General features: G+C 46.0%; 1 protein-coding gene across 1 annotated transcript in view; it reads right to left on the bottom strand.

The window, feature by feature from the left end:
- LOC124001182 (glycine receptor subunit alpha-3-like) overlaps positions 1-24,875 on the bottom strand; it is a 109,148-nt gene that overhangs the window by 27,820 nt on the left and 56,453 nt on the right. Inside the window, exons 4-6 of the mRNA XM_046307786.1 lie at positions 17,038-17,261; positions 12,807-12,889; positions 8,594-8,731 (exon numbers count right to left, since the gene is read on the bottom strand). Of these exons, the coding sequence (XP_046163742.1) occupies positions 8,594-8,731; positions 12,807-12,889; positions 17,038-17,261 (445 nt within the window). The remainder of the gene's footprint in view (positions 1-8,593; positions 8,732-12,806; positions 12,890-17,037; positions 17,262-24,875) is intronic.

Genomic DNA, 24,875 nt, shown 5'->3' with positions numbered 1-24,875 from the left:
GTTGTGGAGGGGCACCCACTGGTATATCTTTGACAGACAGTTGGTTGCCCCATGGGACCTCAGCACGACATACCTGGGGCCTCCTGTCAATGAAATTCAGTCAATAAGGCTGGGACTGTTCTGACCTGGTATCGCTCTCCCTCTCTCTCTTAGTAACAACAGTGAATTCGTATTCAGACCCCTTGACTTTTTTCACATTTTGTTACGTTACAGCCTTATTCTAAAACTGATTAAATAAAACAATTTCTGCAACAATCTACACACAATACCCCATAATTGTAACGGCTCTCTTCTATCTCCTCCTCTGACGAAGAGGTAGAACAAGGATCGGACCAAAATGCAGCGTGATGATGATTCATGATATTTTAATGAAGGAAAAACTATACATACAGAAACTACAAAAATAACGAAATGAAATAACGAAAACAGAAACAGCCCTATCTGGTGCAAACACAAAGACAGGAACAATCCCCCACGAAACACTCACAGAATATGGCTGCCTAAATATGGTTCCCAATCAGAGACAACGATAATCACCTGACTCTGATTGAGAACCGCCTCAGGCAGCCATAGACTACGTAGACACCCCACAAAACCCCTAAGACAAAAACACACCACAATAACCCATGTCACACCCTGACCTGACCAAATAAAGAAAGAAAACACAAAATACTAAGACCAAGGCGTGACAGAACCCCCCCCCCCCCCCCTAAGGTGCGGACTCCCGGACGCACATCAAAACCATAGGGAGGGTCCGGGTGGCTGTCTGTCCATGGTGGCGGCTCCGGCTCGGGACGTGGACCCCACTCCATAAATGTCTTAGTTCCTCCCCCTCGCGTCCTGGGATAGTCCACCCTCGCCGCCGACCATGGCCTAGTAGTCCTCACCCAGAACCCCACTGGACTGTGGGGCAGCTCATGGCTGAGGGGCAGCTCGGGACTGAGGGGCAGCTCGGGACTGAGGCAGCTCGGGACTGAGGGGTAGCTCGGGACTGAGGGGAAGCTCGGAACTGAGGGGAAGCTCGGGACTGAGGGGCAGCTCGGGACTGAGGGGCAGCTCAGGACTGAGGGGCAGCTCAGCACTGAGGAGAAGCCCAGCACTGAGGGAAAACCCAGCACTGAGGGAAAGCCCAGCACTGAGGGAAAGCCCAGCACTGAGAGGAAGCTCAGCACTGAGAGGAAGCTCAGCACTGAGAGGAAGCTCAGGCAGGTAGTTGGCTCCGGCAGATCCTGGCTGGCTGGCGGATCTGGAAGAGTCTGGTTGACTGGCAGATCTGGAAGAGTCTGGTTGACTGGCAGATCTGGAAGAGTCTGTTTGACTGGCAGATCTGGAAGAGTCTATTTGACTGGCAGATCTGGAAGAGTCTGGCTGACTGGCAGATCTGGAAGAGTCTGGCTGACTGGCGGATCTAGCTGCTCTGGCTGCTCCATGCAAACTGACAGCTCTGGCTGCTCCATGCAGACTGGCAGCTCTGGCTGCTCCATGCAGACTGACAGCTCTGGCTGCTCCATGCACACTGACAGCTCTGACTGCTCCATGCAGACTGACGTCTCTAGCTGCTCTATGCAGACTGGCAGCTCTATGCAGACTGACAGCTCTGGCTGCTCCATGCAGGCTGGCAGCTCAGGCTGCTCCATGCAGGCTGGCAGCTCAGGCTGCTCCATGCAGGCTGGCAGCTCAGGCTGCTCCATGCAGGCTGACAGCTCAGGCTGCTCCATGCAGGCTGGCAGCTCAGGCTGCTCCATGCAGGCTGGCAGCTCTGGCTGTGCTGAACATGCGGGAGACTCCGGCAGCGCAGGAGAGGAGGAAAGCTCTGGCTGCGCTAAACAGGCAGGAGACTCCGGCAGCGCAGGAGAGGAGGAAAGTGCTGGCTGTGCTGAACAGGCGGGAGGCTCCGGCAGCGCTAAACAGGTGGGAGAATCCGACAGCACTGGAGAGGAGAAAGGCTCTGGCTGCGCTGAACATGCGGGAGACTCCGGCAGCGCAGGAGAGGAGGAAAGCTCTGGCTGCGATAAACAGGCGGGAGACTCCGGCAGCACAGGAGAGGAGGAAAGCGCTGGCTGCACTGAACAGGCGGGAGGCTCCGGCAGCGCTAAACTGGTGGGAGACTCTGACAGCACTGGAGAGGAGAAAGGCTCTGGCTGCGCTGAACAAGCGAGGTGCACTGAAGGTCTGGTGCGTGGTGCTGGAACTGGTGGTACTGGACCGAGGACACGCACAGGAAGCATGGTGCGGGGAGCTGCTACCGGAGAACTGGTGTGTGAAGGTGGCACAGGATGGACTGGACCGTGAAGGTGTACTGGAGAGCCTGAGAGCAGGGCTGGCACAGGACGTGCAAGGCTAGGTAGGTACACAGGAGGCCTAGTGCAATTTTCACCAGCCGACTAACACGCACCTCAGGATGAGTATGGAGCGCTGACCCAGGTACCATTAAATCCCGACACGCTCCGTCGGACGAATATCGTACCTAAAGCACCAAGCTAGCAACTCCCTCATTACTCTCTCCTCCACTTTCCCCATTAACTCCTTCACAGTCTCTGCTTCGCTCACCTCCAACACCGGCTCTGGTTCTGGTCTCCTCCTTGGCTCCTCACGATAAACAGGGAGAGTTGGCTCAGTTCTGACTCCTGACTCTGCCACACTCTCCCTGAGCCCCCCCCCAATACATTTTTGGGGCTGACTCTCGGGCTTCCTTCTGCGCCGCCGTGCTTGTCTCTCCAACTCCATTCTCCTATAACCCTCTTCGCACTGCTCCAGCGAATCCCAGGCGGGCTCCGGCACTCTCCCTGGGTCGACCGCCCACCTGTCTATTTCCTCCCAAGTAGTGTAGTCCCGATATTGTTGCTCCTGCTACCGCTGTTGCTTCTCCTCATACCAGCGCCTCTCAGCTCTTGCCGCCTCCAGTTCTTCTTTGGGGCGGCGATATTCTCCAGGCTGATCCCAGGGTCCTTCTCCGAACAATTCATCCTCCCATGTCCGTTCCTCCTTTCGGTGCCTGCTGACACGCCGCTTGGTCCGGGTGTGGTGGGTGATTCTGTAACGGTTCTCTTCTATCTCCTCCTCTGACGAAGAGGTAGAACAAGGATCGGACCAAAATGCAGCGTGATGATGATTCATGATATTTTTAATGAAGGAAAAACTAAACATACAGAAACTACAAAAATAACGAAATGAAATAACGAAAACCGAAACAGCCCTATCTGGTGCAAACACAAAGACAGGAACAATCACCCACGAAACACTCACAGAATATGGCTGCCTAAATATGGTTCCCAATCAGAGACAACGATAATCACCTGACTCTGATTGAGAACCGCCTCAGGCAGCCATAGACTACGTAGACACCCCACAAAACCCCTAAGACAAAAACACACCACAATAACCCATGTCACACCCTGGCCTGACCAAATAAATAAAGAAAACACAAAATACTAAGACCAAGGCGTGACAATAAAGACAAAGCAAAAATAGTTTATTACATTTTTTTCAAAATTTATTACAAATGAAAAACAGAAATACCTTACTTACATAAGTATTCAGTCCTTTGCTATGAGACTTGAAATTGATCTCAGGTGCATCCTGATTCCATTATCATCCGTGAGATGTTTCTACAACGTGATTCGAGTCCACCTGTGGTAAATTAAATTGATTGGACATGATTTGGAAAGGCACACACCTGTCTATATAAAGGTCCCACAATTGACAGTACATGTCAGCGCAAAAACCAAGCCATGAGGTCGAAAGAATTGTCCCAAGAGCTCCAAAACAAGACTTTGCCGAGGCACAGATCTGGGGAAGGGTACCAAAAAAATGTCTGCAGCATTGAAGGTCCCCAAGAACACAGTGTCATGACGTTGGCCTGTGAGTGAGGTTTCTGACCCCCCACAATAAATACCTTTCTCCCTTTCCTCTCTCTTGACTCTACAGAAGGACTCTTGAAAAGCCTTTGTTAAACATAGAGAGTCTGGGAACATCAAAAGGTGTGGGGAAAGGAACCACATTTCGGTAATCCAACCAGCTGAAAATATGCATTCGTACTTACAGAATATGATGACAGATCAGATGTCACCTGAGACAATATTACTAATGATAGGATGACATAAACTGTATCCTTGCTGAAGGGAGGGTGGAGGAGGGCCTTATATGGATCGAGGACGTTAGAGTAGCAGTGGCCAAGTGTATTGCCAGCGCAAGTGCTACAGTCAATGTGTTGGTAGAATTTAGGTAGCCTTATACTCAAAATAGCTTTTTATAGAATTCCCAGCTACTATAAATTCAGCCTCAAGATATATGGTTTCCAGTTTACATAGAGTCCAGTGAAGTAACTCTCTCACAGAGTGCTCTCCTTCTTTCCTGCTTGACTTCTCTATCCCCCTCTCTCTCTCTCTCTCTCTCTCTAGTCTCCTTCTTTCCTGCTTGACTTCTCTCTCCCCCTCTCTCTCTCTCTCTCTCTCTAGTCTCCTTCTTTCCTGCTTGACTTCTCTATCCCCCTCTCTCTCTCTCTCTCTCTCTCTCTCTCTCTCTCTAGTCTCCTTCTTTCCTGCTTGACTTCTCTATCCCCCCCCTCTCTCTCTCTCTAGTCTCCTTCTTTCCTGCTTGACTTCTCTATCCCCCTCTCTCTCTCTCTCTCTCTCTCTCTCTCTCTCTCTAGTCTCCTTCTTTCCTGCTTGACTTCTCTATCCCCCCCCCCTCTCTCTCTCTCTAGTCTCCTTCTTTCCTGCTTGACTTCTCTATCCCCCTCTCTCTCTCTCGTCTCCTTATTTCCTGCCTGACTTATCTACCCCCCTCTCTCTCTCGTCTCCTTATTACCTGCCTGACTTATCTACCCCCTCTCTCTCTCTCGTCTCCTTATTACCTGCCTGACTTATCTACCCCCCTCTCTCGCTCTCTCTCTCTCGTCTCCTTATTTCCTGCCTGACTTATCTACCCCCCTCTCTCTCTCGTCTCCTTATTACCTGCCTGACTTATCTACCCCCCTCTCTCTCTCGTCTCCTTATTACCTGCCTGACTTATCTACCCCCCTCTCTCTCTCGTCTCCTTATTTCCTGCCTGACTTATCTACCCCCCGCCCCTCTCTCTCTCACTCTCTCGTCTCCTTATTTCCTGCCTGACTTCTCTCCCACTCCCCCTCTCTCTCATGTCCTTATTTCCTGCCTGACTTATCTACCCCCCCGCCCCCCTCTCTCTCACTCTCTCGTCTCCTTATTTCCTGCCTGACTTCTCTCCCACTCCCCCTCTCTCTCTCTCGTCTCCTTATTTCCTGCCTGACTTCTCTCCCGCTCCCCCCTCTCTCTCTCGTCTCCTTATTTCCTGCCTGACTTCTCTCCCACTCCCCCTCTCTCTCTCTCGTCTCCTTATTTCCTGCCTGACTTCTCTCCCACTCCCCCCCTCTCTCTCGTCTCCTCCTTATGTGAGACAGGACAGAGAGCTGACAGCTTCTAAAAATAGCAGCCTGGGTAGAGGCATGTTCTGGCCTTCCCCATTCATAGATTAAGCCTACACTTTGGCTTTTTCGTGCATATAACAAAACTAAATGATTAAGCATTTCTAAGAACTTAAAATGAGGTCCTGACATTTCTCAGGAGGGCTTTAGTTTAGCGACTGTTTGCTGGTATACCAGTTCACCAAGGCTGCACATTAAACCATTACCTTGGAGTGAATAGCAAGTGGAATAACAATTCCATAGCTACTGTATAACCAAAATGTATTAATTTATGCTTTTACTATTTTTATAAGTTGAATTGACCATAATAGCCAAAGCAAATGCGATACTGGTATTAAAACAGAATCTCTTTTCAAGTAATCAGCAGCCAAAACACCTCTTATTGATAGGGGACTGTTTCAGCCTCACTCTAAACACTGTTGACATGACAACCATGGAAGCCTAGACATGCAGGAGCTTGTTATATATAATTAACTTAGTGAAAGGAGGAAAAACAAGCTTTTTTAATTATCAGATGATATTCCTTCTCCTACAGCTGTCCCCCTTCTCTCTGTCCCCCTCGGTCTCTCTGTACTCCCCCTTCTCTCTGTCCCCCTCTCTCTCTGTACTCCCCCTTCTCTCTGTCCCCCTCTCTCTCTCTGTACTCCCCCTTCTCTCTGTCCCTCTCTCTCTCTCTGTACTCCCCCTTCTCTCTGTCCCCCTCTCTCTCTGTACTCCCCCTTCTCTCTGTCCCCCTCTCTCTCTCTGTACTCCCCTTCTCTCTGTCCCCCTCTCTCTCTCTGTACTCCCCCTTCTCTCTGTCCCCCTCTCTCTTTGTACTCACCCTTCTCTCTGTCCCCCTCTCTCTCTCTGTACTCCCCCTTCTCTCTGTCCCCCTCTCTCTCTCTGTACTCCCCCTTCTCTCTGTCCCCCTCTCTCTCTCTGTACTCCCCTTCTCTCTGTCCCCCTCTCTCTCTCTGTACTCCCCCTTCTCTCTGTCCCCCCCCTCTCTCTCTGTACTCCCCCTTCTCTCTGTCCCCCTCTCTCTCTCTGCACCCCTCTCTCTCTCTCTGTCCCCCCCTCTTTCTGCACCCCCTCTCTCTCTCTGTACTCCCCTTCTCTCTGTCCCCCTCTCTCTCTCTGTACTCCCCCTTCTCTCTGTCCCCCTCTCTCTCTCTGTACTCCCCCTTCTCTCTGTCCCCCTCTCTCTTTGTACTCACCCTTCTCTCTGTCCCCCTCTCTCTCTCTGTACTCCCCCTTCTCTGTCCCCCTCTCTCTCTCTGTACTCCCCCTTCTCTCTGTCCCCCTCTCTCTCTCTGTACTCCCCCTTCTCTCTGTCCCCCTCTCTCTCTCTGTACTCCCCCTTCTCTCTGTCCCCCTCTCTCTCTCTGTACTCCCCCTTCTCTCTGTCCCCCTCTCTCTCTCTGCACCCCCTCTCTCTCTCTGTCCCCCCTCTCTCTCTGCACCCCTCTCTCTCTCTGTACTCCCCCTTCTCTCTGTCCCCCTCTCTCTCTCTGTACTCCCCCTTCTCTCTGTCCCCCTCTCTCTCTCTGTACTCCCCCTTCTCTCTGTCCCCCTCTCTCTCTCTGTACTCCCCTTCTCTCTGTCCCCCTCTCTCTCTCTGTACTCCCCCTTCTCTCTGTCCCCCCTCTCTCTCTGTCCCCCACTTCTCTCTGTCCCCTCTCTCTCTCTGTCCCCCACTTCTCTCTGTTCCCCCCTCTCTCTGTCCTCACTTCTCTCTCACCCCTCCTCTCTCCCTGCCTCCATCCATCCACCCACCCATCCATCCAAGCCTCTTCCATTCTCTCTGCTGCTCTCTCAGTCATCTAAAAATACATCTTTTCTCCCTCTCGTTAATTGAAGCACAACATACTCCTGATTAGCCAGGAGTGAGGAAGCGGGCGTGCTAAGGCTGACTTAGCGTTGGCAATGAGGACATGACAGGCCCATGAAAAATGCAGGTAGAAGAAACTACATTATTCAGCCTGCAATGCCTCCTACCTCACGGTGCACTTTACGTCACTGGCTGAATAAGGCCACACTGAGGCTGCATCTGAAATAGGGCCTGGTCAAAAGTAGTGCACTAAATAGGGAATATGCGCGCCATTTGGGACACACCCTCACTCTAGCTAGTGCTGTGGTAGACTGGAGCCTCACACTTCATTGGGCTACTTCACTGGCTGGCTGACAACAATTCTATAGTTGCATTAGACAGGCAGCCCAGTTCTGATCTTTTTCCCACTAATTGTTATTTTGACCAATCGGATCAGTTCTAAAAAAGATCTGACGTGAGAACATCTGATTTGATTGGTCAAAAGACCAATTAGTGGAAAAATGATCCGAATTGGGCTGCCTGTCTAAACACAGCCAAAGAAGCTGAATAAGGCCCCACTTTGGCCTGGGATTAATCTAGCACTGCAGTTACCTGTGAAAGCCTGCAGCGATTGTGTTGCTATGAGAAGGAAGAAAAAGGGCCAAACTTATAATATTGGATAGTGGTGCAGTTAGCTGGAGATGTGGAGTTAGAGACCTGCAGTTGTTTTCCTGTTATGTGAAAGAAGACCAAGGTTGAATTCCCGAATTGGAACCGTGTTCTCTGACTTTGCTGGTTGTAAGAAATGGTAATAGAGCTCTGCTGAAGTGGAGAATGTTGTGAGCCATATAGCATATGCAGCCTGTGAATATTGAAACCATCTTGAATTGAGTTTAAAAAAAGGCCTTACTGTTTCGGCTCAAAGCCATTTAGGATGAGCAATATGAATTGTTCTAGTTTTCAAATGTAGATGTAAATGTACATTCATAAATGTAAATTCACGAATTGTTCAGTCTTTCAATGATGTAGTCAAGCTATATACCACTAAGATTAACATCATCACCCCATTACCTTGTTTGTGCATTCTGTTTTCCAAAGCAGAAGCGTGAAGACGCTTGTCCCACCGTTATTCTTAGCGTTGGTGTTGATGATGCCATACAAAAACATCATTCGATTTCACAATAAAGGTCCCATCTTTCAACTCTAACTGTGTGGAACAGCCTGAGGATGGCTCTGTGCATATTCACTAAACTTCAACTCATAATAGTAGCTTCATTTGGGATGGAAGATTATTTTTTGTGTTTCTGCACAGTCCGACTGCAATGGACTCGACCTCAAACACTCCCATTGTATCTTACCTGTGTTATAGTGCTTGGTGCAGTATCTCAGATCCGTCTCATCCTTCATTATGAACTGTGGGAGGGTCAACCCATCAGCTACCTGGACTGGTCCATTCTCCTGCCACTCAAAGATCAGGTCGTTCATTGTGTAGCCAACTGGAAAAGAAGAGAGGCGGGACTTGCAATCAGACAATATAGCCTAGGCCTGGGTTACTGTACAGTAAAGGCACTGTGTGTCAACAGCTGATGTAAAAAAGTCTTTATAAATACATATTCAATTGATGATTTCTACATTTCATATCTCCACCTAGACCAGATGTATGGGAAGATCAAGATATCATGGATACCCTTCGTGTTATATGCTGTATCATACAATATTAATAGTATGGATTACACTGAATCAAGGATAAGTTGTTCATTTCAATAGATCAACCAGGAGTCAATGTTGTTAATGTCGTGCTGTCTTTAGTGCTAAAGGAATAAGCACGGCAGACTGCATGGGCCAACCCACTATTTAGTATACCAATCCACTATTTAGTATACCAACCCACTATTTAGTATACCAATCCACTATTTAGTATACCAACCCACTATTTAGTATACCAATCCACTATTTAGTATACCAACCCACTATTTAGTATACCAACCCACTATTTAGTATACCAATCCACTATTTAGTATACCAACCCACTATTTAGTATACCAATCCACTATTTAGTATACCAATCCACTATTTAGTATACCAACCCACTATTTAGTATGCCAATCCACTATTTAGTATACCAACCCACTATTTAGTATACCAACCCACTATTTAGTATACCAACCCACTATTTAGTATGCCAATCCACTATTTAGTATACCAATCCACTATTTAGTATACCAACCCACTATTTAGCATGTTGACTCTACGATAATATCTCAGGAACGGCATGTAAAACTGGGACCTTGAAATGGACCTGGAAAAAAATGAATCCATTAGTTTATTCCTCGGAATAAGGTCCCAGTTAACTGAGTACTAGTCATGCTAATGACCTCTTTCCATTTGAAGCATTAACAGCATCTCCTATAGTGTCCATCAGCCAGCTATAGGGAATGGGCATTCTAACAGCTATGCCCTATTGTGCAAGCCGAAAAAGCTATCCAGTCTCCAGTAGGAAAATATATATCTTTGAACGTAAGGACACTGAAAGATACCGACAAGAGTTAAATAATCAAGAGAAATTATATGAAATATTTGCACCTGGATATAGAAGCATCTTGAATATATCTCAACCTTGCATGTAGGCTATTTATCTTTAACCCAAAGTATCCCATGATGCAGTTCACCAGCCCAGGGGACTAGGCAGTGCAGACATTTCGGTTAATATTGGGAGATGAAATTAGTCAAAGCAGCCTCCGCAGTATGAGTCAATGTACTGTAGTCACAACATGACTCAGAACTTCCTTCGCACTAATGGCTGATTTTCGAATGCCAGTTGATGTCTTTGGTGGTGGATGAGGTGAGTTTCCCCTTATGTGAAGCACTTGGAGCATCTGGAAAAGCACCATGCAAATCCAATAAATGATGACATTATTAGGATAAATACCAGTCATACATACATTCTAAATGATGCCACAGTATCCCAACAGACCGACCATCATAACCATTCATTATAATTGATAAGATTTCATAAATGACATAAAATAACCCATGCCTATCTATTTCCCTCCATTCCAGACACCCGGCATCGACCCATCAACGTCATTCCCTTTTAACTTTGAACTCACATTTCAAATGGCTAAAGCCAGCCAGAAGGGCCTCGCCAACTGTGGTACATAAAATAATGAAATAACGCGAGGCCGTACACATGAAGACAAATGATCTCCCCAAGCATTAAACAGTACAGCGCCATGGTAACTATCCCCCCGGGCTGCAACTGCACTGGAAAGGACAGGGTGTGTAAAAAAGTAGAAAACTATTCATGATGGAGCACCATGGAATTATAGCGTCTATGTGTCCATTTTGTACTTCCTTCCACATGTTAGAGAGGTGTAGAGGGGGGAGGAAAGGGTGAGGGGAGGAGGAGAGAGAGGACGGGGAGGAGATGGGAGAGTTAGAGGAGACCGGGGGGGGGGATGTAGCATGGCCATTACTATTAATATAAATGAATCCACCCTCTGCTGCCCCTGTGAACATATTTAATTTGTAGGTAATGAAGGGAGACATAGAGGAGGGTTTCCTACTCGCTACCGGACATTGATTCACTTCCCACTCACTGCAGTGTCTCCCACATCTGGCCATGTCTGCTAACCTCTGCCTATACCCAAGTCAAATTATACGCTTTCCTCAACACACTACCTTGCTTATTAAAAATAAGAGTCAATTCAGAGTCAATTCAAGTTCAGACCAAGTTATAGCACATCATAAAGACTGTTAGTTAATACATCATTTATATTATATCATATGTGCTCCCTCTGTATTCCTTCAATATATTCCTCAAGTCATTGACTCCCAATTCCTGCTGATTAGAGTGTTTCTACATGATCTTCTGTGGGTTAACGTGCTTGGCCTATCTGATCCAAGCCGTTCAGAGGCTGGCTGGCTGAGCGGAGCAGGCTTTAGTTTCGTGGGTACAGTGTGTCCACTTCTGCTAGCTCTGTGGGAGTAAAGTGTTATCTTGTGACTGGCGTTATCACAGTCATGTTTTGACTCGAGAGAGCGAGAGAGCAAGGGGAGGGGAGTACTACAAACTCTCTGACACAGAGACAAGAGATGTCCCGGCTAAAAGCCTCTTGCGGCTGCGACACAGCAGCAATCGGCATGAATTATTTTGCGACACACTCGGGCCCCTGTGCAAATGCAAGTATTTGCCAATTTGCTACGTCTTTTAGTGGACAGCGGACACATCCAGTGCTGTGTCTCCTCAAGTCCACACAACTTTAACAAGGTAACGGAGCACTTCCTTTACTCCAGGTGGATAAAAGCTAATAGGGGAGTGTGCTGTAGGGAGATGGGGAAGCATAGCGATTGATGGTCCACAGGGATTGATTTCTGCTGTGTAGGAACCTCACTCACAAAGCGGCTCATCATGAAGCGGCTCATCTTGATGGATGGAGTGACTGGGACTTGAAATTCACTTAAATGGATTCAGGAAATGGACAAGTGCTACGGGTCAAAAATATGGTTAAGATTATGTGGTAATAGTACGCAAAATAAGTGTATATGAATTTTAATATCTATATACGCAGCTAGATATTGATGTTTTACTCAAGGACAATCTGAAGATTACCCCGCAAAATGTTCCAATAATTATGCTCCTTATATGCACATATTGTTTTATTTTTTTTATTTTATTTTACCTTTATTTTACTAGGCAAGTCAGTTAAGAACAAATTCTTATTTTCAATGACGGCCTAGGAACAGTGGGTTAACTGCCTGTTCAGGGGCAGAACGACAGATTTGTACCTTATTCAGCTGGCACTTGATATGCTCATACATGTCCTCCCTTATTATAAGTGACTTTTGCATATCTAAATATATGTTAATAACCCTCCACTAACAGCCTTCATAACAATAACTACTGGTCTACTGGCCTGAATGAGTCCATTCCACAGGGCCATAGAGACAGTCCAGGCAGGAAGAGATAGCACATCATACAGATGTGTGTGTGTGTGTGTGTGTGTGTGTGTGTGTGTGTGTGTGTGTGTGTGTGTGTGTGTGTGTGTGTGTGTGTGTGTGTGTGTGTGTGTGTGTGTGTGTGTGTGTGTGTGTGTGTGTGTGTGTGCGTGCGTGCGTGTGTGTGTGCGTGTGTACGTGCGTGCGTGTGTGTGTGTGTGTGTGTGTGTGTGTGTGTGTGTGTGCATGCGTGCGTGTGTGTGTGTGTATGTGTGTGTGTGTGTGTATAAGCGAGAGCCTACATTCGTGCATCTATGTGGTCACAAGAGGACATACCACCCACACTGGCATGACAAGTCATTATTATCCTACCCAGGTAATTCCATGCCCACGCTCTCTCAACCACAAATCTGATGAGATTATTTTACCAGTGACCTCAATATTTATTGGAACTATAAAAAGCTCCCTACTGCCCGTCAGATGAAAAATTCAATCTGAACATTTTACGTAACAGGCTTTTGTCATTTTATTCCACATATCCACGACGGATACTGCAGTCACAGGGCTATAATGAGTGGATAATATACTAAATACTGCCGTACTACTACAGTAATACTATAGTGCTGTACTCACAGCTCTCTAGCTGCATGATACACGTCTGCACGTCCATGGGGAAGTTCTTCAGGTCCATCGGACAGGAGAGGGTTAATGTCAATCTGGAAAACAGATAGACAATAGAAAATAAAAACATGTGAGTATATATCACAACTAGGTATCGTTTGACTTGAAAGGGGCTATATATTAGGCATTCATACCTACTTTGCACATTCATCACCACTATCACGAGCCTTATGAATGTGTTAAGTATGGGTTATGAATGTGTTAAGTATGGGTTATGAATGTGTTAAGTATGGGTTATGGTCCTTCTGTAGCTCAGTTGGTAGAGCATGGCGCTTGTAACGCCAGGGTAGTGGGTTCGATTCCCGGGACCACCCATACGTAGAATGTATGCACACATGACTGTAAGTCGCTTTGGATAAAAGCGTCTGCTAAATGGCATATATATACATTATGAATGTGTTAAGTATGGGTTATGAATGTGTTAAGTATGGGTTATGAATGTGTTAAGTATGGGTTATGAATGTGTTAAGTATGGGTTCTGAATGTGTTAAGTATGGGTTCTGAATGTGTTAAAGTATGGGTTCTGAATGTGTTAAGTATGGGTTATGAATGTGTTAAGTATGGGTTATGCATGTGTTAAGTATGGGTTATGAATGTGTTAAGTATGGTTTATGAATGTGTTAAGTATGGGTTATGAATGTGTTAAGTATGGGTTATGAATGTGTTAAGTATGGGTTATGAATGTGTTAAGTATGGGTTATGAATGTGTTAAGTATGGGTTCTGAATGTGTTAAAGTATGGGTTCTGAATGTGTTAAGTATGGGTTCTGAATGTGTTAAGTATGGGTTATGCATGTGTTAAGTATGGGTTATGAATGTGTTAAGTATGGTTTATGAATGTGTTAAGTATGGGTTATGAATGTGTTAAGTATGGGTTATGAATGTGTTAAGTATGGGTTATGAATGTGTTAAGTATGGTTTATGAATGTGTTAAGTATGGTTTATGAATGTGTTAAGTATGGGTTATGAATGTGTTAAGTATGGGTTATGAATGTGTTAAGTATGGGTTATGAATGTGTTAAGTATGGGTTATGAATGTGTTAAGTATGGATTATGCATGTGTTAAGTATGGGTTATGAATGTGTTAAGTATGGTTTATGAATGTGTTAAGTATGGGTTATGAATGTGTTAAGTATGGGTTATGAATGTGTTAAGTATGGGTTATGAATGTGTTAAGTATGGGTTATGAATGTGTTAAGTATGGGTTATGAATGTGTTAAGTATGGATTATGCATGTGTTAAGTATGGGTTATGAATGTGTTAAGTATGGGTTATGAATGTGTTAAGTATGGGTTATGAATGTGTTAAGTATGGGTTATGAATGTGTTAAGTATGGGTTATGAATGTGTTAAGTATGGGTTATGAATGTGTTTTGAATTCCTTTATGTAGCTACCCATTACATTAGGTGGTAGTGGATTTTCTGCTGACGCCAGACAAAATTGATTCACTGTTTAACGGATTTCCCCCCCAGAAAAGTGAGGCGAGCGAGCAATTAAAAATAATAATAATAATAATCATTAGGAGGATAAGGAATAACAGTACTTTACCACATTGTCCTAGGCCATATGGACATGAAGAATACGCAAAATATTCCATTTCAGACTGATTATCTGATAATCTGATTAACAGATTATTATTATTAATACGCAAATTAACATGAATGATCATTATTCACATTCGAGTTGCAATATTCTAACATATTCAAAAATGATTGAAAAAAAAGGTTATATATATGAATGTATTATCAGTGCACTAATCTGCTTAATTGTATACCCTAACAAATTCAAGAAAGATTAACAGTAAATAATTGTAATCATATTAAAATGTTGATGCATAATAATGAGTTCATTACCTCAGTGCATCTCTATAGCTGAGGTGTTAACAAAATATTCATACAAATATGATTAGGCCTCTCATAGATTAGGCCTTGTAGAAAGAGGATCAATCAAGTTAGGTCTACCAAATGAATGTAGCAGTGGAAAAAAAATACATAAATCCAGCCATACAGTATAAACTTTCATCATCCTCAAAAAATAGACGTTGCTTATAACGTGCACAATTAGAAGCATCAAACTATACAGATCAAACGTGACCAAATTCGAGCCCAGTAACTTCTCACCGCCTCCTCCTTCGGCTGTCTCGTCTGGCTGCCACGGATATACCCCCCCCCCCCCACCTGCTGATCTGCACGAAGTGTGTGCGTGCCACTGGCGATGCACTTTGCTCGACGTGCTAGCTGTTCTCAACGGCGCATCGTCACTTCAAACTCATTCCGTCGTGGTGTTATCGGTTGGCCAACTACTACTGGTAGTAACGGTAAAATGTAAGATATGAATCGCAAATCACCATACAGCTGACACACTTCGATTTCATCAATCGTTTTGACTTCAATTTGATTGTCCAAAATACTATCAGCTTGCACTGCGTCTTTGCTGATGAATGCCCTGTTCTCTGATGCAATAACCATGAATTTAACCCACTGTTTGTTTATAATGAGGGACGTCCCACGTTTAACCTGGACACATAAATAGTAGGAATTCGCGCTGGCTTCAGCCATGACAGCATGCGCGAGAAATTAAACATCTGCATGTCGCCTGCAGGTGCCAGCCTGTGTGTTTCACTGTCCAATCCGAGGCTCGAACATGTCCTGAGAGCGTGATCTGAGGTGGTTTGGTCTCTTGGGAAAGCATCTAGAGAGTGTGGACCGCGAGTGCATTATAAACAGAGAGCAGCATATATTGGCCAGAAAATAACACATCTGATTAGTTGTATTTAAAAAAAATTGGGGTGTGGAGAAAAGTGAGGCGGGGCGGGGCATCCATTAAACAGTAATTCAACTTTGTCTTACACTCTTAGGAAAAAAAGGTGATATCTAAAAGGGTTCTTCGGCTGTCCCCATAGAAGAACCCCTTTTGGTTCCAGGTAGAACCATTCTGGTTCCAAGTAGAACTCTTTCGAGTTACACAGAGGGTTCAACATGGAACCCATAATAGTTCTACCTGGAACCAAAAAGGCTTTCCTATGGGGTCAGCAGAAGAACTGCTTTGGAGCCCAAAGAGTGTACATTCACATGTGTCATGCCTGGACAAATCCTGTCAAGTGTCAAGTGAACTTGGCTCAGTGTTGAACCAGTAGTGCTGTAAATCGCTGGCGAGGAGAGAGAGAAAGAGATAGAGAAAGAGATAGAGAAAGAGAGAAGCAGAGAGATGAGAAGGATGGAGAGAGAGAGAGAGAGAGAGACATCCAGTTGGAGGAGAGGGAATGAAAGAATGAGCAAAAGGATAGAGACAAAAGGAAGAAGACTGACGGTTTTAATTACATCCTCCACCCCGGAGGCGCCAGGCTGCGGACCGACTCCATGGCCGATGGGATCCCTCCACTCCGTCGTGTCATATCCTCTCAGCCTTCCATCACAGCTTTTCTACGACCCCGCCACTACACAACTCCATAACTCAACCCGACTGATGCCGTCGACTCAAGGCTTTCAACAATTCACCGCTACACCTTGAGATTTACCCAACATTGTGACACCCCCCGTTCTGGCTTTATGTTTAATGACAGAAGATGAGAAGTGTCCCATCTTGATTGAGGGTGTGGCAGAGCATTTTTGTCAGTACACTCTTTGAAAAAAGGGTTCCAAAAGAGTTCTTCAGCTGTCCTCATAGGAGAACCCTTTTTAATTCCAGGTTCCAGGTAGCATTCTTTTGGGTTCCACGTAGAACCTTATGGGGAAAGGGTTCTACATAGAACCCAATAGGGTTCTACCTGGAACCAACAGGGTTTTACCTGGACCCCAAAAAATAGTTCAAAGGGTTCTCCTATGCGACAGCTGACGAACCCTTTTAGATTCTAGATAGCACCTTATTTTCTAAAGAGTGTAGTGGATTGAATGTTTCGAGTTTGGATAAGACTCGGTGTGAGTTATTGGCCATTCGACGGGCCTATAGTCTGATTATGTGATTGATGTATCATTGTAAGATGGTCATTTGATGATGCTTAGACCCACACCTCTTTAGGGTTTTTCACACTACTGAGCCGAACTGAGCTGAGCCAAACCAAGCTGTACTGAGCTAGCCTGGTAATGAATCCACCATAGTTGATGGAATTATCTGAGCCCAGTTTGGTTAAGTTAGGTATTATAATGTGAAAAGGGTGTTAGTGGGATCATAGTGTACACACTCACCGTATAGAATAGAGGACGTTGCCATTCTTGAAAATTCTTAACAGCTTGTTGTCTGTGGTGACTTCGTGGAAATGGGCCCCTTTCTCGTTGGCGAAGAACAAGTCAGGTTTCCAGATAGAGTCCAACATAGAGGGGTCCAGGTCCAGAGAACCGTCAGGGTACTCTGTGTACGCTAACCTGGGGTCGTTCCACTTTTGACGGAGGAAGATGTTCACTCTGTAGTCCTAGTGGACGGAGGGAGGGAGAGGGGAGAGGGGAGAGGGAGGGAGGGAGGGGGGAGAGGGAGTGAGGGAGAGGGGAGAGGGAGCGAGAGGAGTAGGGAATTAGTGACAGGTTGTAATTTGCAGTTGACTGCAGGGTCTTAACATGGTACACTGAGCTACAGTACTGTGTCCTGCCCCTCTGCATTCATCACATTCCCCCAGAGGTCTGAGTTTAGGGTCCTTGTGGTCCCAGCTGATGCTCATGGAGCAGACACCACTGAACCAGGCAGAGGGGCACCTACAGGCACCTACAGGGGCGTGAAGTCCCCATATGGTGGTGACACTTTGGGGACACGAAGTCAGTACTGTATCCTCCCCTCTAAGGTCCAGGTGGTCCCTGCTGATGGGGACCAGGGGCGTGGATGCATCGGATGCCTCTGGTGCTCCCGGGATCAACTCCCCTATTCTTTCAGTTCCTTTCCCTGTTCTCTGTGCTGTCGTCACTGTCACTTAGCCACACGCCACCGTGGCTTCGTAATGAAGCTGATGCTTTATAGGGATTTGCTTATTAATAATGTCCCTTACATCTCTACGTCCGATCCCCATAGTCCATGTCGCAGTGTACGTCCCATGCCCTGTCCAGTTGAATTCATCTATAGTACTGCACAGATTTTTTATGTTCCATAGGGGGAAAAGTCCTGTCAAAATTGACATGCCCTAAAGGCACTTCAGGTATAATTTTTTTAAATGAATGCTCCAACAATAAACATCTGTTTCAGCCTTTGTTAACTTCCAACTAGGTGATATATATATATATATATATATATATATATATATATATATATATATATATATATATATATATATATATATATATATATATATATATATGTGTGTATTTTAAATCATACTTCATTTTAGGGGATACATCAGTCTAAATGGCCTTTTTCCTTACCAGCGTTGCTAAGCAAATACCAAGCTGTAATTACGTATCTTGTCTGCCTCAGCCGGGTGAAAACGCAAGACATTGTTTATTTGCTTTTATTAGATTTTTCATGAACATTTAGAGTAGATGTTACATAAAGTGCAGTGGAGAGAAAAGGACTGGCATATCCCATCTGAAGGCATCTGCTGTTCGGAGACAACGTCGGCACAGCAGCTCTCCTGCTATCAAACATATGGTGCACTATTACCATTAGCACTCATCACTTTAACGGGAATGACAATATCTATTCACTTGAGCTCGTTCAGAGCTGAAAAGGCAGACAGACCACTGAGAGTGACAGCTGGGAAAATTGGGATAGTTTTGATTAGGCATGACGGTGTTTGTTTTATTCATGGTCCAGGGGCCTGTGTTAGTTGTTCGTTTTCATAATGGTTAGCGTTAGGACTCGGCTAGGTGAGAGCCGATCCCAAATCAGTTGCTAACAGTAGTTCCGCAATGTGTATTCGTTCAGCAGCTGATCATGAATAATGACACTGAGCCTGCTCTCTCCCACTCTCTGACCCAGACTGAATAGGGAACCACACCTCACAATTGGGAGTTCACTTTTCATTTAACTTAAACTGGTGCTCCCGAAAAGCTGTGGTATTTTGTTGCTTACTCAAACATCTTTTTTTCTCTAATCTGTGATGGCGGACCGGCCTCCAACCCATATATCTAGCACGGGCGATCATCCCACATTTTTCTGCAATACTCAGTCCATCACTAGTCCTTCTTATAGAAACACACTAACATACTGTAGTCTATACAGGCCCCTTGAGGTCCTATGGTAAACATACTGTAGTCTATATGGGCCCCTTGAGGTCCTATGGTACACATACTGTAGTCTATATGGGCCCCTTGAGGTCCTATGGTAAACATACTGTAGTCTATATGGGCACATTGAGGTCCTATGATAAACATACTGTAGTCTATATGGGCACCTTGAGGTCCTATGGTAAACATACTGTAGTCTATATGGGCCCCTTGAGGTCCTATGGTAAACATACTGTAGTCTATATGGGCACATTGAGGTCCTATGATAAACATACTGTAGTCTATATGGGCACCTTGAGGTCCTATGGTAAACATACTGTAGTCTATATGGGCCCCTTGAGGTCCTATGGTAAACATACTGTAGTCTATATGGGCCCCTTGAGGTCCTATGGAACACATACTGTAGTCTATATGGGCCCCTTGAGGTCCTATGGTAAACATACTGTAGTCTATATGGGCCCCTTGAGGTCCTATGGTAAACATACTGTAGTCTATATGGGCCCCTTGAGGTCCTATGGAACACATACTGTAGTCTATATGGGCCCCTTGAGGTCCTATGGTAAACATACTGTAGTCTATATGGGCCCCTTGAGGTCCTATGGTAAACATACTGTAGTCTATATGGGCCCCTTGAGGTCCTATGGTAAACATACTGTATTCTATATGGGCCCCTTGAGGTCCTATGGAACACATACTGTAGTCTATATGGGCACCTTGAGGTCCTATGGTCCACATACTGTAGTCTATATGGGCCCCTTGAGGTCCTATGGTCCACATACTGTAGTCTATATGGGCACCTTGAGGTCCTATGGTAAACATACTGTTGTCTATACTGGCACCTTGAGGTCCTATGGTAAACATACTGTAGTCTATACAGGCCCCTTGAGGTCCTATGGTAAACATACTGTAGTCTATATGGGCACCTTGAGGTCCTATGGTAAACATACTGTAGTCTATATGGGCACCTTGAGGTCCTATGGTAAACATACTGTAGTCTATATGGGCACCTTGAGGTCCTATGGTAAACATACTGTAGTCTATACGGGCACCTTGAGGTCCTATGGTAAACATACTGTAGTCTATACAGGCCCCTTGAGGTCCTATGGTAAACATACTGTAGTCTATATGGGCACCTTGAGGTCCTATGGTAAACATACTGTAGTCTATATGGGCACCTTGAGGTCCTATGGTAAACATACTGTAGTCTATATGGGCACCTTGAGGTCCTATGGTAAACATACTGTAGTCTATACGGGCACCTTGAGGTCCTATGGTAAACATACTGTAGTCTATACAGGCCCCTTGAGGTCCTATGGTAAACATACTGTAGTCTATACAGGCCCCTTGAGGTCCTATGGTAAACATACTGTAGTCTATACAGGCCCCTTGAGGTCCTATGGTAAACATACTGTAGTCTATATGGGCACCTTGACTCTAGTCTACCACGTGACTCTATTATACCACGTGACTCTATTCTACCACGTGACTCTAGTCTACCACGTGACTCTATTCTGCCACGTGACTCTAGTCTACCACGGGACTCTGTGACTCTAGTCTACCACGCGACTCTAGTCTACCACGTGACTCTAGTCTGCCACGTGACTCTAGTCGACCACGTGACTCTGTGACTTTAGTCTACCACGTGACTCTAGTCTACCACGTGACTCTTGTCGACCACGTGACTCTTGTCGACCACGTGACTCTGTGACTTTAGTCTACCACGTGACTCTAGTCTACCACATGCCTCAAGTCTACCACGTGACTCTAGTCTACCACATGACTCTAGTCTACCACGTGACTCTAGTCTACCACGTGACTCTAGTCTACCACGTGACTCTAGTCTACCACGTGTTTTTAGTCTGCCATGTGACTCTAGTCTACCACGTGACTCTGTGACTCTAGTCTACCACGTGAATCTGTGACTCTAGTCTACCATATGACTCTGTGACTCTAGTCTACCACGTGAATCTGTGACTCTAGTCTACCACGTGACTGTGACTCTAGTCAACCACGTGAGTCTAGTCTACCATATGACTCTGTGACTCTAGACTACCTCGCGACTCTGGTCTACCATCTGACTCTAGTCTACCACGTGACTCTAGTCTACCACGTGACTCTGTGAATCTAGTCTACCACGTGACTCTAGTCTACCACGTGACTGTGACTCTAGTGTACAACGTGACTCTAGTCTACCATATGACTCTGTGACTCTAGTCTACCACATGACTCTGTGAGTCTAGTCTACCATGTGACTCTAGTTTACCATGTGACCATGACTCTAGTATACCACGTGACTCTAGTCTACCACGTGACTCTAGTCTACCACATGACTCTGTGACTCTAGTCTACCACGTGACTCTGTGACTCTAGTCTACCACGTGATTCTGTGACTCTAGTCTACCACGTGACTCTGTGACTCTAGTATACCACGTGACTCTAGTCTACCACGTGACTCTAGTCTACCACATGACTCTGTGACTCTAGTCTACCACGTGACTCTGTGACTCTAGTCTACCACGTGACTCTGTGACTCTAGTCTACCACGTGATTCTGTGACTCTAGTCTACCACGTGACTCTGTGACTCTAGTCTACCACGTGACTCTAGTCTACCACGTGACTCTGTGACTCTAGTCTACCACGTGACTCTAGTCTACCACGTGATTCTGTGACTCTAGTCTACCACGTGACTCTGTGACTCTAGTCTACCACGTGATTCTGTGACTCTAGTCTACCATATGACTCTGTGACTCTAGTCTACTAAATGACTCTGTGACTCTAGTCTACCACGTGACTCTGTGACTCTAGTCTACCACGTGCCTCTGTGACTCTAGTCTACCACGTGACTCTGTGACTCTAGTCTACCACGTGCCTCTGTGACTCTAGTCTACCACGTGACTCTGTGACTCTAGTCTACCAAATGACTCTGTGACTCTAGTCTACCACGTGACTCTGTGACTCTAGTCTACCACGTGACTCTGTGACTCTAGTCTACCAAATGACTCTGTGACTCTAGTCTACCACGTGACTCTGTGACTCTAGTCTACCACGTGATTCTGTGACTCTAGTCTACCATATGACTCTGTGACTCTAGTCTACTAAATGACTCTGTGACTCTAGTCTACCACGTGACTCTGTGACTCTAGTCTACCACGTGCCTCTGTGACTCTAGTCTCCCACGTGACTCTGTGACTCTAGTCTACCACGTGACTCTGTGAATCTAGTCTACCACGTGACTCTAGTCTACCACGTGACTCTAGTCTACCATGTGACCATGTCACTCTAGTCTACCATGTGACCATGTCACTCTAGTCTACCATGTGACCATGTCACTCTAGTCTACCATGTGACCATGTCACTCTAGTCTACCATGTGACCATGTACCATACCACTGTCGCCGCTTTAATAAACAAGGGCAAAAGTAGAAGGAAAAAACAGTCAACCACTCTAGATGATTAGTCATCCTCCTGTCAAGAATGTTGCTCACATAATCCACAGCCCTAAATGTTACGCACAGGACAGGCGGATCTCAGAGGACACACACACTTAGATCTCAACATGGTACCCAATACCCCCTCAACCACAACTCCCTACATACCACTGCTATCGTTCTGAGCGCCTTCCCAGGTATGTGTCCCAGTGAGGACCACGGCTCATGGCTGTGGGCACAGCAGCACATACGGGTTTAGTGGAGCACGGGTAATCTGTGGTATAAGCAGGAAGAACCACCGGACACAGTGGAACCACCAGACACAGTGGAACTCTCTCCTGGGAAGCCTCCTATGTCACTGCATCACTGACCTTGATGACTGACTGGAAGGCACAGCACTCACAGATTGAACTGCTGACCTGAACTAACAACACTTAACTTAAGGAAAGAAGTCAAAGAGCAAATCAATTCTAACTAGGGCCAAGAGTTTTTCCAGGTCAGGTCACACGGTCAGGGAAAACGTGTGCCCTATCATAACAAACAAGCCAACCATACATTCATGGTGAATGTTCTTAATAACCTCTAAAAGGTTGGAGGAGGCTCTACTTTGTCCTTGACCACTATAGTCCATAGAAATACATTGAGTAACACATTCAGAAACGGCAAAACAGAATGTAAAAAAATACATAATAAGGAATAAGGTTTCGGAGTGTCTGTCCTACAGTATATCTAGAAGATAAGACAGCTCAGGAAATATTGATGTTTTTTGGGGAGAGTCTGGGGAGAGGCTCAGTGAGGCAGAGTAAACTTAGATTTTATTCCATAATTGACCAACAGAAATGCTCACAAATAACAAAGGCCATCTTAAACTGAGCCTTTCAGCCCCAACATGTCTGCTGCTGTCTCCAGCCCCCCCCCCCCAAAATGGGAGCAGAAGCAGCAGCCTAATCAACTGTTGGGGCTGACTGTCCAGCCAATCACACACTTGATTGACTCATTACCCTCAGCTGGGCTCCATTAGCCTCCCAACAGGAAAGGCGCCGGAGAGGCGCGGCAAGAGGGCTTGTCTCCTCCAGTGCCACATGGACACATATTTAACCCCTTTTTAGTTGTTGTCACAAAACAGACTTGCATGAATTTTGCAAAACCGGCACCAGCTTACCGGCAGACGAGTCCCAAATATCATCTTTCCAAAGAGCGTTCATATTGGTTTGTAGCCCAAACGGTGCGGATGCTACAGATGTTTTTGTGAGAAGACCGAGATTCGAGATGCCTCATGGTCTGACCAACACCGCTGTCACTCGGGCACCTTCCAGATGCGGAAGGCCGACATAAGCGGATGCGGAGGATTGAGACACAGTCCAGGCTAAAAACGTATTTCTCTAGCTTGAACTGACGGCTTTTGATGGGGATATTTTTTCAATTATGTTACCTAGATTGATGCAACATGAACACAGCCACCATCTTTAATAGGGTCACTATAGCTTGGTACTATGGGATTGACCACTGAGGTTTATTCTCAGATCTGATCTGTCAAACCAACCCTCGTTGGTTGAGATGAGAGGGGAGAGGATGGACACACACACACGCACAAACACGCACGCGCACGCGCACGCGCACGCACACACACACACACACACACACACACACACACACACACACACACACACACACACACACACACACACACACACACACACACACACACACACACACACACACACACACACACGCCATAGTAAATAATACGTGGCAGTGTGTAGCCTCCCCCTTTGTGCTCTATGACACAATGTTTCCATCCATCACTGACAGCAGTTCAATCCCCATGTCAAAGCAGCACTGCGCTATCAGAAGTCATGTCACAGTCAGAAAGGCTTGTCGTCTGGTCTGCTGCTTGCTACGAAGGAATCAGAGCCACACAGGGTCAGAGTCCTTTTCAAATCGAATCTAATCAAATCAGACCCAGAAAGGAATACATCAAATCTTTGTATGTCTCCTTTGTAAGTCTCTAACAGAATTCTCCAATCCACTCTCTCCCTGTAGCTCAAACAGACTTAACCCACCCACTCTCGATCTGTCTCTGAATGAAACCTTTTCCCTGTGATGGGCCATGAGCAACGCCTTGCGGGTCAGGCCTTAGTGCTCTTCAGTAATGTGCCTCTGTATATTTCTCTCTCTCTCCCCCCCCCCCCCACCCCCCTGGAAAATGTTACATCATCTCCCTGTGTGTGTGGAGGAGGACAGATGGTGATGGTGGGAGTAGGGCTGCTGTTGCCCCTGAGCCTCTCTAAACCAGCGGTGACATACGGAGGAGAATGATCCTCCTCTCCTGTCTTTTTCTCTCTCTATTCCCCCCCTTTCTCTCCAGCATGGACCCTCTGCCCTTCACTGCACGTCCCCTCTTCCCCCCCTCCAGCCACACTGGACTCTGAAGTCCCTCCATTTTCT

Source organism: Oncorhynchus gorbuscha, linkage group LG17 (assembly GCF_021184085.1).
Source record: "Oncorhynchus gorbuscha isolate QuinsamMale2020 ecotype Even-year linkage group LG17, OgorEven_v1.0, whole genome shotgun sequence".
NCBI classification, from domain to species: Eukaryota; Metazoa; Chordata; class Actinopteri; order Salmoniformes; family Salmonidae; genus Oncorhynchus; species Oncorhynchus gorbuscha.
This window is presented reverse-complemented; position numbering and strand designations above follow the sequence as displayed.